The sequence below is a fragment of the Sceloporus occidentalis genome, unplaced genomic scaffold (assembly GCF_023333645.1).
Source record: "Sceloporus occidentalis isolate IW3139 unplaced genomic scaffold, rSceOcc1.0.p SCAF_30, whole genome shotgun sequence".
NCBI lineage: Eukaryota > Metazoa > Chordata > Lepidosauria > Squamata > Phrynosomatidae > Sceloporus > Sceloporus occidentalis.
Window position 1 is genome coordinate 2311140 of NW_028317010.1, and position 14890 is coordinate 2326029.

At 38.9% G+C, this 14890-nt stretch overlaps 1 protein-coding gene across 1 annotated transcript in view; it reads right to left on the minus strand.

Moving 5' to 3' along the window:
• Positions 1–4433: 4433 nt before the first annotated feature.
• Positions 4434–14890, minus strand: part of LOC149298899 (cGMP-dependent protein kinase 2-like) — a 48726-nt gene continuing 38269 nt past the window's right edge. Inside the window, exons 13-18 of the mRNA XM_089486761.1 lie at positions 14181–14322; positions 13189–13352; positions 12594–12716; positions 6918–6980; positions 5001–5067; positions 4434–4529 (exon numbers count right to left, since the gene is read on the minus strand). Of these exons, the coding sequence (XP_089342887.1) occupies positions 4434–4529; positions 5001–5067; positions 6918–6980; positions 12594–12716; positions 13189–13352; positions 14181–14322 (655 nt within the window). The remainder of the gene's footprint in view (positions 4530–5000; positions 5068–6917; positions 6981–12593; positions 12717–13188; positions 13353–14180; positions 14323–14890) is intronic.

Genomic DNA, 14890 nt, shown 5'->3' on the forward strand with positions numbered 1-14890 from the left:
ATTTAGCCAACGGTAGAGGGAGGCAATTTTTGAAATCCTGATGAACTGCAAATATTATTAAAATCAGCCATTTAGCCCGTGCGGTACTTGAGTAACCATCTCATCCCTGGAGCGCCTTGCATTTTTGCTGTAAAAGTGATTTTTTTTTTCTCCCTTTACCATCATTTCTTTGGGATTGTAACAGGAAAGAATGGTGTGTGCTTCTGCGAGTGAATGGAGATATGAAAGGCGTGTGAATGGTCAGTAATTAGGGTTAAAGCCTTGACGTGGCATTACTGCTCACGTAGGAAGTTAAATTATAGCACAAAAAGTACACATTTGCAAAAACGACATTCCCTTGGCGCATCAAATGAAGGGCTGCATGTGTTTCTAGTACAAACCTGGAGTGCGCAAGACAAAAATGAACATCTCGCTATGGTTAGAAAAAACATATTTTCTAGCCAAAGCGACATATTCCATCATTATTTGTGCACTCAACTTTTGTCCTAGAAATACATGTAGCCCCTCATTTGAAGCTCCAAGGGGTGTAGTTTCTTAAAATGGATGAATTGTGTGAATGAGGGAGAGCATGAGTTAATATGTGGATGATTTGCAGGGCCGGCCGAAGACTTAACGCCGCCTGGGGCGAAGTTTAAAATGCCGCCCCCCGCCGACGCCGGGGGGGGGCGGCATTATCTACCCCCCCGGTACTTACCCTTAAACAGTCCTGCGGCGAGTCTCCCTGTTCTGCCACGGTGCCGGCTTGTAATGCTGAGCGCCGGAAATTCGCGTCACTTCCGGTCGCTCTGCATTACAAGCCGGCACCGAGACCGAACAGGTAAACTCGCCGCAGAGGAGAGAGAGAGGGGCGCCGAGCGGGTAAGCGAAAATCCGCTTCAAAAAAAACAAAAAAAAAACGCTTGGGGCGGCAAAGTGCCGCCCCTTCTGAAGTGCCGCCTGGGGCAATTGTCCCAGTCGGCCCCATTGTAGGGCCGGCCCTGATGATTTGTCTGAATGAGGGAGAGCATGAGTTAATGTGTTTGTGTGTATCATAGATGTATAATTGTGTAAGGGCAAAGATGGCACTAGCAGGATGTTTGAGCCTTGGGGACCAAGATGGCACAGGCAGGGTGTATATGGGACAAAGATGGCAAATCTTATGTGTGTTATCTGGGTGCTGACCAGGTTCTATGTTGGCAGTGTGGTTGGGGTGTGCAACCTGTGATCTATCCCTGTAATTTAGGGGTTTTAAATATACCTTTAATGCCGTGTTTTTATGAGAATTCCAATTGATCTGTACCTGCAAAGCTGGGTTTGTGTGTTCTTCTGTAGATCCATATCTGCTATGCTATGTTTCCATACATTATTTATGTATACCTGCAAATACAGGGTTTGTATGTCTTGTTCAGTTGATTAATACCTGCAATGCTGTTTCCATGTATTTATTTGATCTATACCTGCAATGCTACATTTCATATATTATTATTGTATACCTGCAAATACAGGATTTGTATGTCTGATTCACTTTATTTGATATATACCTTCAGTGCTGAGATCACAAGTGAATTTCAATTGATCTATACATGCAAATCTGGGTTTGTGTGTTAATGTGTTGATCTATACCTGCTATCGGCAGCAGGGTCTAATATTTATATATATTTATATATATATCGGCAGCAGGGGCTAATATTAATATATATGGGCAGCAGGGGCTAATATATATATATCAGCAGCAGGATCTAATATTAGGCCCTGAAATCATTTAGTGCAAAAGTTAAGGTATTGTGTTGTTTAAAGGATTTCAAGGATTAGTCTTACTAAATTGTGGCTTCAGGCTTCCCATGTTGAATGTACAAGTATTGTATTGGCCAATAACAAAAGTATCATTCCATAGCACATTACTTTTGGCTATATATATATATATATACATATATATATATATATATATATATATATGTGTTTTTTCAGTGGTATGATTTAATGGTGGAAATTATTAATGCCCCCCCAGTTTGACTGTGGTATCTTGTGTGCCCCCCCCATATATTGTTTCTAGAGTCGCCACTGGTTGATTGTGATGCTCCCCAGCACAGACACATACTAGGACAGGCAAGAGGAGGCTGTCCATTCTTGGCGTGCATCTCAAACTTGCTTTGTATGATATATTCAATAAAGAATGAATATTAAGTAAGTACCTCAAAACACATTCTTGAAACCTACAGAAAAAAACCCCAAACCACTTATCTTTCTTAAGTGTCTTGACATTTCATGCCACTGATTCGTTGCTGGAGCTGACTATAGGTAAGTAAATCATTGAGTTATATATAATGCCTGGAGTGTCTGTTTAAACCACATTGTATATTTATCCCACCACCCACCCCCCTTTAATATTAGTATTTTTTATGTGATGCCCCAAGCCAGCACACCCTGTGGAATAGCCCCAGCCAGCCCCACATTGTGTAGTTAAGCCTACCTGTGGCATCTTTGCTTCCACTTACACATCTATGCTATCACACACATATTAATAAATTCAGTCATTCACAAATATGAATTCACTCATTCACAGATACTCATTCACAAATATTAATTCATTCAGATACTCATTCATTCACTCATTCACAGATACTCATTAATTCCCTCATCCACAGATACTCATTCATTCACTCAATCACCCATACTCATTCATACAGCCCCCTCCCATTACCTGAAAGGGAGATCTCTCTGTGCTGCTCACAGACTTCTGCAGGGGCCTGCTGCTTCCCTCTGTGTTGCTTGCACTCTATGCAAATAACTTGTTTTACTGCCCAGGGGAAGCAGGAACGCATCAGGGTCATGTGACGTAACCTAACGTGACGTGACTCCTCTGGGTTCCAACATGCCCTGGGAAGACGCTGCTCGCACAGTGCACAGGTAAGTAGCGGACACACGGGGAAGTGATCGCAAGGGTTGTCTGGGCCCCTTAGAGTGGCGGGCGTGGTCACAGTTGCAACCCCCACGACCATGGTTGCTGCCCCATTTGTCCCGCGAGCCAGACCAAATGATTTTGCAGGCCTTATACAGTCCGTGGACCGGACATTCACCACCGCTGGTTTAAAAAAGGATATAATGAGGCACCTCTTAGGTGGGTTATTTTTGAGAGATAACTGTTGGCTCTTATGGGATACTGGGCAAATATTGTTTATACAGTATTTATCATATACTTTCAAATCTGTTTGTTACACCACACTGAAGACTATGACACCTCTGTTTGGAAAATATGAAACACAACCATTTTTGTGATACATTGATTAAGTTAAAGCAAATATATGTCTGACATTTACCAGACCTTTATGTACACAATATTTCATATTACACAGGCATTAGTCTGTGCCTCAGCCCCATCTAGAAAAGGCACATTCATGAACACTTCTACCACACAATGAAACAAACCTGAGACACGTGTTGTGTTGTGACTGCAGAATAAACAAAACATTTGGTTCTACTTGAAATCAACAGATGGTTCTGCTCATCCATGATGATGGGCTATAGGCTATGAACGCAACAACATTAAATATAACCCAGTCACCCCTAGAGGGCCCTTTGAACTGTTGACGTCAAAAAGACAGAGAGCAATAGTAACTTTGCTCATGCAGCAAACATACAGCAAACAACTGTAGTAAATTTAATATGGAACTAAAGTTTTCATTAAAAACCCTGAAATTGTTTTAGCAGATATATGCCAAGGGTACCATTTACATGGAAAATGCAATTGGTAACCAAAAGAAGCAAGTAATGTTCTCTAAGAATAAGAACACACCATTATTGGCACAGACCAAAATGTAAACCTTGAAATGGCACAGTATATATGCAAAAACTGATGTGTGTCATCACTACTCCATACTGTAAGGTTTATGTATAAGGTAAGTTAGCGGTTGTCAGTTCCCTATAAATTATAGGCTTTAAATTTTGTGGAAATTATAAATGACTCACATACATTCAAAAAGGGTCATTAGCATTTGTAGATCACCAAAGTTGTTTAAAACACGGGCTCCTCATACTAAAAGCAGAAGAGGCAAATAAACAATATTTAATGTATCCTAATGGTTTGTATGTGTAAAAGTGAGATTAAAAAGCACTCCTGAGAAATACTCTTCTAGCATTACTTAACAAAATGGCTGCCTTTTATATGGCAGTGCATTTCTAGAAGCATCACTGGGCAATCATATTAAATGAGGTGGGAAGAAATGATGTTGGTATGTCTTATGATGCCACCATAAAATGTTTACTCTAGTCTGAGATGAAAAATATCTATGTTCTTTTTGCTAAGCTCATTCTTCATGTAGTCTTACTAATGCTGGATTTGTTTGAAATATGAGTTGTTCAACTGGTGCTGTAAGTTTTTGCTGTTCTCAGATCTAGATCCACTGTATGTTGTAAACAGGGATATCAGAGTTGCAAAATAGTCACAGCATATCTCTTCAGAAGTTTTTGTCCCATCCTGAAAGTTCATCTGGTGGGTCTTCAGCTTCAGGTAAGAAAGAGTCAAAGTAACTGTGATCTGTGATCCCTTTGATCTGCATGAGAAAAGATAAGTGGTCACAGCAACGTTATGATGATCTTTGCATTACTCTGACCTTTCAGGCAAAGGGACTTTAGGCTGTGAGTGGTTTAGCAGCAACATCTGTCTGAAAAACACTGTATTATCCATCTTAAGGTGTACTCTCTAAACAGACATACTGTATGTATGCTATTTACCACCAGTTCCATGCCACTTACATGACAGCAGTTATGATATGACAGCAATAAATAGAAGCCAACTGTCTGCAGGCCATCACTTATTAAATATGGTAATTATATGTTTAGGCTTTTGCCATATGTGTTCTAATGATTTCTAAGATTAATCAAGATTTATTGGTTACTACTCAGAGCAAATTATTAGATCTCATATAAAATATAGCTTTCATTCAATATTGAAAATGATACTTTAAATCTAGGAAACAAAATGTTTGAGAGACTATTTATAATAAAGCAAGACAAACACCCACCTCTCTTTTCAGTGGCGAGATCAATTTACGATTTCGCAAGCCCTCCCAATTAAATCCTTGGAACCACCTGTAAGACAACATTGCATTTACTTCCTATGTAGAGTTGGTTTTGCTCATTCAGTATAATTTACTTATTCTGTTTTCTAATGTTATCAGTTTAATTTGCTGCAAAAACCACCAGTACAGCTTTGTGTACTTCTCTACACTGATGGGAGACATGATTCTGTTGAACTGATATAATAGCAAGTAGAATAATACGTAAGGCAATGACCATGCATTATTTAACGCTATAATGCTAGGTTTGATATTGAAGCTGAATTATTCCAAAACTAATTTATATAATTTATATCATGTTAGATGCCATTGACAACATTTACAGGTCAATTATGATAAATGTTGGTATCGGTCTATCAAACAGAAATTCCTGAGCAGAGGCATTCATGTGCAAAATAATAGCAGGAAAGTAGTAAGTACTCAATAATTTAATATAGCCTTTACTATAATCCCAAATAACAACAGTACAACAGGTATATTACACATATGTGTAATGTATTTTGTTTTCCATACATCATTTAGTTTGCAAGTGTCTGTATAAAATTTTGTTGGATACTGTCAGAGCCGGCCTTAGGCGTTGTGGCGCCCTGTGCGGACTACTCCTCTGGCGCCCCCCCTCACTACCCGCCCTCTCTGCCCCTTCAAACTACCCGCCCTCTCTGCCCCTTCAAACTACCCCCCCATGCCCCTTCAAACTACCGCCCCTCAAACTACCCCTCCCCTCTGCCCCTTCAAACTACCCCCCCTGTCCCTTCAAACTACACCCCCCCTGTCCCTTCAAACTACACCCCCCTCCCTCTGCCCCTTCAAACTACACCCCCCCTCTGCCCCTTCAAACTACACCCCCCCTCTGCCCCTTCAAACTACCCCCCCCTCCAAACTACACCCCCCCCCACTTACCTTGTTGCCGGAGTCCTGCGGTGAGAGCGTGAGGCATAGTCCGGCGCTCAACATGAGATGCCGGCACAGCGACGGAGTCACGGAGAGTAAGGGGCGCCGAGCGGTTGCCGAGAACTTCACGAGCAACCGCTCGGCGCCCCTGACTGGGACATTGATTTAAGCATCGTTTTTTTTTTTAAACTTTATTTAACATGAATGATGTTAAATAAAGTTTAAAAAAAAAACACAAAAAAAAAACCTGATGCTTTAATCTAAGTCCCGGTCAGGCGCCCCTGCAACCATGGCGCCCTGTGCGGTCGCACAGGTCGCACACCCCTAAGGCCGGCCCTGGATACTGTACTGCTTTTGCAGGCAGTGGGGTCATGTGCCAGCTTGGGTATAGTCTGATTTCCCTTGACCAGCCTGAAGAGCTATAAAATCAATGGAGGACTGTGCTGTTACACCACAAACTTCCATTGTAGCTTCCACGTAGCCACCTCATAACATTCTGAAGATGAGTACTACGAGGTGGCAATTTGCGCAAGGTGGGCAGGGCAGGCATGCCTCTGACCTCAACCATGCACCTGCTCTTCCTTGCCTCTGGGGTAACCCAATACCGATTTGGACACCTTAAATGGGGGGGGGTGATATAATAGTCTAATGGCCAATTATAAGGTGATGGTTCGGCATCTTCTTTTAAAGACAAAGGGAATTACATGGGGTGCTCTCAGGTTATATTCATGATTATGCTGTTAGAACAATATTCCATTAACATTCTACTGAATTGGAAACTGTTGTATGCATTGGTGAAATCCACCCTTTCACTCGAATGAGTTTACATTGCACTTGCTTACTCTTGCATGTGCTTCCTATTTTAACCATATTTTAAATAGTCCACTGCATGAAATATACCAGAAATGTAATTATTTAGAATGTTACAAAACTCTTAAAGATTGATTGAGCAAATTTTGATAACACGCTTACTTGTGTTTTCTAATGTCACTGATGCCATTTTTCCGATTTCCAAGTCGTTCTGCTGGATTAATTCTGGAAAAAAGTGACATAAAATATTTAGTAGCAGATATTTACTGGTGAGGTTATTATGTGTGTTCTCTGTACAAAGGGTAAATTTTAAATAACATAAATTAGTGTTGCAATAGGAGCATATGCATCAGTGCTGCCATCTGCAGAAATGTAGAAATAAGGGAGAAAAAGACTCTATATAGCATGACAACTAGTATTTATATAGCACCTTTCTCCCAGTGGGACTGCAAGTGCTTTTTGGATCACACTCTCAGAATAAATAATGTTATAATTACCCAACCGATGGGTAATAATATTTATTTAAAGAGGGGCAGGCTATGGACCATGCCAAGCAGACTTCCAGTACATTCCCTGCAGGGCACAAAGCAACAGCCAGCCCAAACTGGCCACCCCATATTCCCAGTGTAAAAAGCCGGCACCACCAAGTTATTTTTTAGGATATAAAACCCTTGGATGGCTTTGGTCACCACCAATATACTTTTTTCCAATTATGGCAAATGTACTAAAAAAATTGCTTCGATAATCCAATTACCATACCTGGAAACTTCTGGGCTCAGGCTACCCGGAGCCTTCCCTTGTGGGACGTGGCCAGGACTGCACACTGACGTCAGCGGGCGGTCGCGCTGACGTTGGTGGGCAGTCCCGCTGATGGGCGGGGAGTGGGGCATGTCAAGACTCTGCTCCTGAGACCCGGAGGATTTGGGTCTTGAGCCGGAGAACCGGAGGAGCAGCGCTAAACCGGCAATCTCTGTGTCAAACCCTGGTAACGTGGGATAAAGGTCCTTCTCCGAGCTGAGTAAAATTAGAAAGCAAAGACAGAGCTGATTAATTTAATTTTTAATCCAAGTAAAATGTTACAGTGCTTTTTATGCAAAAATGCATACAAAAGAACACGTATACAAGTACCAGTAAATAAAAAAAAAACTCTTTCCAAAGTAAACAGGAATAATAGAATATAGGTAAGCCATACCAATGTATAGTTCTGTGGGAGTCTCATGCACTTTTGAGTGTCTGAAGAGCACACTGAGGTCTTATGAGATACTACATCATACTCTGTGTTGATTCAGTCACTTTTCCAAAGTATATCATTTCTAGGACCATGATGTTTGCACTATATATTCTAGTATAAATCTTTTTGGTGCTAGGCACAGAGATAAGTACAAGGCCACCAACTGAACCCCTAGGAACAGGTTGCCCTATTCTAAATGGTGTGAAATCCAACCCTGGGGTTGGGCATCACATTGCAATAGCCAGCTCATCTGTCTGGGACAGAAAGTACTAATGGAAGATGAATCTGAGACATTGGCACAATATCAACAACAAGAGAACCACATTTTATATTAACCTAGTGTAGCAAGATAGAAATGATATGCCTTGGCTACAGAATTTGAAAGTAGTTTACAGAAAGATAAATTTATAGAATAACCCACTTTCTTTGCTATTATGTGAAAGCTGGAACATTTGCACATTATGTGGATTTCACTTTCATGTTATTTTTAAGTAGTTTTCATATCCACACGAAAGAGGAATTACTCCTTGCATTGCAGATCTAATTCATATTGAATAATCAACCTCATCTCATCAAGAAACTGCAGCTTTAAACACCCTTATGTATGATATATATACCTTCTAAGAGTAATCTAAACTATATGACCATCCCACCTATATGAGCTTTTTCAATGTCCCATTCCAAAACCATGTGCATTAATATGGAGTTTCACCACCTTAGTGGCTATAACAGCCTCCACTCTTCTGGAAAAACTTTCCACAGGATTTTTGAGTGTGTCTGTGGGAATGTGTGCCCATTGAGCCAGAAGAGGTTTTGTGACGTCAAGCACTGGTGCTGGATAATAAGGGTCACTTGAGCTCTTCCATAACAAACTCGGAAAAACATGTCTTTATTGACCTTGCTTAATGCACAGTCATCCAGGAACAGAAAAGGGCCTTCACCAAACTGGCAGAAGTTGGACACGTAAATTGTCTAAAATTTCTATGTATGCTGTAGCATTAACATCACCCTTCACTGGTACCAGGAAGCCTAGCCAAAACCATAAAAAAACAACCCCTGACCATTATCTCTCCCTCCACCAAACTTTAGAGGTAGGTATCGTTCTCCTTGCATCCATCAACCCCACATTTGTCCATCAGACTTCCAGATAGTTAAATATGGTTCATCACTCCAGAGAACATGTTTCCACTGCTTTAAAGTCCAGTAGCTTTAACATATTAATGAATACTTTATTTAGGATATTGAAAATAGTATATGCAACAACAAAAATGATTTCTTCAAAAATCTAATATCTAATATATAGATATTGTAGAATTTAGGGCTTATTCCAAATCTCTAGTTTTATTAATTTCTCTAAAAAGATACCCTTTGTCTAATGTAATTATTTTAGTTCCATTCAGTGCAATTGCTTGCATTGCCTTCTGTTCAATGTCTATACTCAATATGCATCCTTGGACATTTGTAAATAACCTCTGTGTTTTCTATCTTTGGGAAAGGGACTGAAAAGCCTAATAGAAAAAGCTTTTCAGTCCCTTTTTTTCATTTTATTTTTTTCTGCACAGCCAAGCGCTCATTTTGATTTTATGATAGAGCCAGCAGTTACATCACATGTAGAGTATAGCTCTAAAATCAGCAGGTAAATTGCCTAACGGGCAGAATGGAGCTAGGCTTGCTATCATAAAGGGAAAGAGTAATTAGAAGAGTGATGTGGCCTCGTAAAATTAATAGTTTACATTTATGTATCCCATTCTACATAGATTTTGAATTGATATTGTTGTGAAGAATTTCACACTGTCAGTAATTGAAGTCCTCGAGATTGAGGGCATCAAGTACACTCAACGAAATGGTGTTCAAGCAACCAAGACTGTGACACTGGCCATAGTTTCTCAACAGTACATCTGATCTCTGTTTTTCAAACCTGTATGAATAGTCACTCTTTAAGAGGTACTTCAGGACACAGAGGAGCTTTGGTAACTCCAAAAGTGTATTCATTAACAGTTACTATGTTCAGTCAAACAACTTCCACATTAGTCAATTAAACTTTTTTCGAACTAGTTAATAAGATTGACTTGTCCAAGCTGTGCAGAATGGTCTTCAGTTTTTGCTATCTACAGTAACACCATACCTGCAACTCAAGGCATAGCAACCTCCGGAAAGCATGTGTGTTGTATTTCCTTCAAGTGCAATAAAAAAAAACAACCCAGAGCACCTCAAATGCATTCAAGTTGTATTCCTCTGTGTTTTTGTATGCTGTGAATGACACTCGTAACACACTTTGAAGATTATGACTGATTCTTTTGGTACAGGTTCTTAGTGGTTCTTTATTGTTTCATTAATTAACAATCTCTTGTGATGCCTTGCTAACTGCTGTTTACATGTCTAGTAATATCTTCATATTAATGGATACATTCCCAAGACCAATTTTGCTGTAATTAGCAAATCCCAAGTCCTTTGTTTAAATGTGTGTACAGAATACCGGTAATATAAAGACTTATTTGAGTGGATATGGGCTGGTGACTCATACTGCCATTTTTTTCCAGTATAAGTTTTAATTCCCATGAAAAATAATTTAATCTTTGTGCATTGATTACTTATTACATATTCTGCAGTGACTCATATTTGCTACGCTGTGTCTGAAGCCAACCTCTCCTTAAGTACTGTTTAGGAATATTAATTGTACAATGAACCGATTTAATGATAGCCTAAAATAGATGCTAAAAATTGTGATTTAAATTCAACTACTGTTACAATACTAATGAATGCCACATTAAAATTTATCGCAAGGTTTCCAAGGACTTTTAACTGCCAGTAAATTGACTGGGTAAAGAAAACAATGAAAAAGTTAAAACTGGAAATGTCAATAGGAATGTTTATTTTGGAATAAAAATGTTATTTTTATTGGAAGGTTTGGAATTTTATCCACAGACACCTTCACTATATTGCCAAGGGAAGGGAAGGACCTGTTGCAATTAACCAATCTTTACTTTAATATGAATTCTTCTTTAGTGGAGTTATCAGGGGCAGGTAATGCATCCCTCTTAAACGCATACAGTACAGATGGAGAAATGGTGGTTTGAATGTCCATGCTTTCAACAAAGAAAAATCATGGTTTAGTGTTCCTTTAAGGTCACTGAAAAGTTTTTATTAAAATAAAAAGGTTTTGTTTCAAAGAATCAAGGTACACAGAGTAAATAATTGAGTTACCAACAATAGGATGGCAAAATGCATTAAAAGTGATGTGAAGCTTGAAATGCATTAAGGTAGAATGCTTTATAAATATATTTTGCTTCTGTGTTTCCCATAGTGTTTTGTTTATGGGCTTATTCAGAGATAAGGACAACAGTGTGTTTCAATTTCATTAAATACAGGAAGCATACAAGTATTGCTCTCCATTTGCTGTTGTATTTTAATGAGGATGATGGGAGTTGTGGCTGTACTATGATTTGTATACATATCCACATATGCACATCAATAGACAGACAGTTGGTATAAGGATACTGTTTTGGATCCTGCACACGTTTTATAAATATTTTTGCTCATTTCCCTAGTTTATGGCTACTGACATGGTTCAATCGACACCAGCTGCCAGTGTTTGTGAAGAATCCAGTAACCGTGCACAGAAAGCATTAACTGTGTTATGTTCAGCTTTTCGAAGCACAACTCAATTGAAAAAAGCACTCACTCCCTAAAATGTAATCATATTTATAATATTGTGAGTTTTGCTTTAAACATTTTTTTTTAGCTATCAAGTAAAAAGCTGAATTAAAAGATCTACCTTATTTTGTTCCTTTGAATGTTTGAGTACTTTGAGTGTTTGTAGGGGCACTCAAATTAATTTTCAATCGGATGTTAGACATGCTTGCATGAAAAATACACAATTTACCCCCCTCAACAATACAACATTTAAAAGTTGATTAAAAATGGTGTCCTCAGGACCCCCTTTTAGCCAGGGGGATGCTGGGTGGTAATAAACCCGGGGGTTATATTCCCCATATATACTCAGGTGAAATGGGGGATCTTAAAACAAAATACATGTTTTGAAGGCTCTGGTTGCGTAAATATGTATTTGTGTACCAGGGGCCACCATTGTTTGAAAGCTATCCTCTATAGACTGGAATAGGCCCCATTAAAGACTGTTAAGATATCTCAAACTGGAAGATAATCTGCATTGGACCCACTGACATCAGAGTGTACATTGACCAACTTTATTACTATAGGTCTGATGGATCTAATCAGGTAGTCTTTCCAGTCTCGTAGCAAAAGGAAGATAGCTTTTCACACTCCCAAGCGGGGCCTTAATATTTCCCTCTGGTGGTGGTAGCTACGTTTGTATTTTGTAGTATATAATGTAAGTGTTGGAGAGCTGAGCTAATTGGCTTTAATTATAACGATAGCGGTTTATTTTTTACAATGTAATTTCTATTTTTGTCTTCTCAACCACAGCATCAAGTTTTTATATTTTTGAGAAGCAGCCTGGCGAACATTCCCACTTCCTCAGGGATAGTCTTTGAAAGAACCATTAACCTTTCAGCGAAGAAGCTCTTCTTACATTTCCCCTGAGTATGCTATCTTTCCAGACTCAGAACATGCAATTTAGCCACAATTACCTGCACAGCCTACGGATTAGGTCCTCAGACCGCCGTCCGACGCGATGTGGGAAGTCTACCTTCTCAATTCCTTTCAACACCATGTTATAAATTTTGATGGGATCTGTTCCGGAAAATGGAGGGCTAAGGAAATAGATTGATAGGTAATCTGAATGTGTGAGTACCAACATCTGATTATTTAATGAAACATATTAGCTCTTTAATTTTACCTAATATTTAAAATTTCTACAGCAAAGGAGGAAACCAACGTTGCAGTTTAAATTTTTTTTTTTTTTTTTTTTTTTAAAGTTTAAAATTATGTCTGCCTTTACACCAAATTTAATGTTCTGTTAATAGTTAGTCATGACCAAAAATGAATATGTAAGTATCAGAGATACTGACCCAGTTACATTGCGAAGGTCTGTGCGAGCTTCCATACCAATCTTACTTGGCGTTGAGGAAATAAGACAAGGAGCGCTCCGCTTAGAGAATAGTTGCTGTGGAGGTAAGTGTCTCGGGATGGCTGGTGGTGCACCCTGGGTCAGGCCTAGGGTAGCGGTCAGAATATGCCATTGCCTGACAAATAATTGTGTGTGACATAAATAAGGAAGCTCACCTTCCTGTCAGTAGCTCGTAGATGAGTATTCCAAGAGACCAGTAATCTGCCCCAAAGTCATGCCCTCTGTTCATGATAATTTCGGGAGCCACATATTCAGGGGTTCCACAGAACGTCCAAGTTTTCTTTCCTGCCCCAATCTTTTTTGCAAACCCAAAGTCCACCTACAAAAAATTACTTATTTCAGTAGGAAATAATGTTGGTAAGGCAGAGCAAATTAGGTCTCTAATACACACAAAGAATTTCTACCAATGTAAAACTGATCGAAAAGGCTCCGCTTACAAATAATTTGACAGCAGATAAAAACCATTTGTATGACAACTTCATCCTTCTGTTAACAAAAAAAAAAACCTGGCTCATTCTTCTTGACTTGTATTAAGGTCAGCTTTATGGCAAGCCATGTATGTTTTAATTCCCTCACTGCTTTAACTTCTATCCTTTCTGCTTGAAGGCATTTAATACCCTCTCAGTGAGTAAAACTTCCCCTCTCAATGTGTATGTTCAATTTATACAAATTTAAACCAAAAAACTTCACATAAACATATTCTTTCAATCCTTTTGCCTGCTGTTTGTTTATGAGAAAATATAAAGGTTTTTTTCATGTATAACACCATCTCTGTGCGTTTTCCATTTGATTAAAATTTGTATTTTTAATCAAAATATCTTTGTTTTTGTTGCTATAAAAAAATCTGAAACATAACACAACATTTTGTAATTATGCAGTTTTCTTCCAAGCTTGAAGATAAACAACCTTTCAGGCTAGAGCTTATCAACTATTTAAATAGCTTCAAAGATGCAGAAGCAATATTCCCGCAAATTGTCTTAAAAGCGTTGCTAAGTAAACATAACCTTAGGTGTCTCGAAACACATTCTTAATAATGGAGATATTAAGCTTGTTCTCTATGGAGAATACAGGCTTTGGAATGTATAATTAAGATTCATTGTCTCCTCCAATAACCTTTTTTTTAACGTAAGACATTTCAAAAACCAACCATCTTTATATATCCTTCAGAATCCAGAAGAAGGTTTTCAGGTTTGAGGTCTCTGTAGACAATTCCTCGATTGTGTAGGTAATCAAAGGCCTCGAGAACACAGCCAATGCAGAATCTAGCAGTGCCTTCCTCGAAGGAGCCCCTTGTGTATAACATAGAATACAAAAAAAATACATCTTAATCTCTTCAAGACCTAAGATAAAAACTTTGCAAGTTTGAATTTCTGCTAATCATAGTACTGTTCCATAATTTCCAACATTTTGTTTTACACTGTTATGTACCACCCACATTGCATGGAATCATCGTGTCATACCATACCCACACTCCATGCACATGAGTCCCTCTTTTAATACTGTGCTGACCACTATGCTAGTTTACAGATAATGAATACCTATTTTTAACTAATAAAATGTGAGGTCTACAGGCTAGATCAATGGATGCTTATACCCAAGACAAACTGTAAATGTAATCTGGGTTTGGTGTCCAGCAGATCTGACTACCTTCCCGTGGTTTTCACAACCCATATAACGTATGTTTATTTGTTCATATGCTCATTGAGAAATACACAGTCAATGCACCTATATAAGTACATGTATCAGTGGAACAATTAGTTATCTTGCTTATCAAGAGTTTTGTTATACTGTTAATCTGAGGGACAGACATTTGCATTGCACATTTAAAACTCACTAAATTGATCTTTAAACCATTCC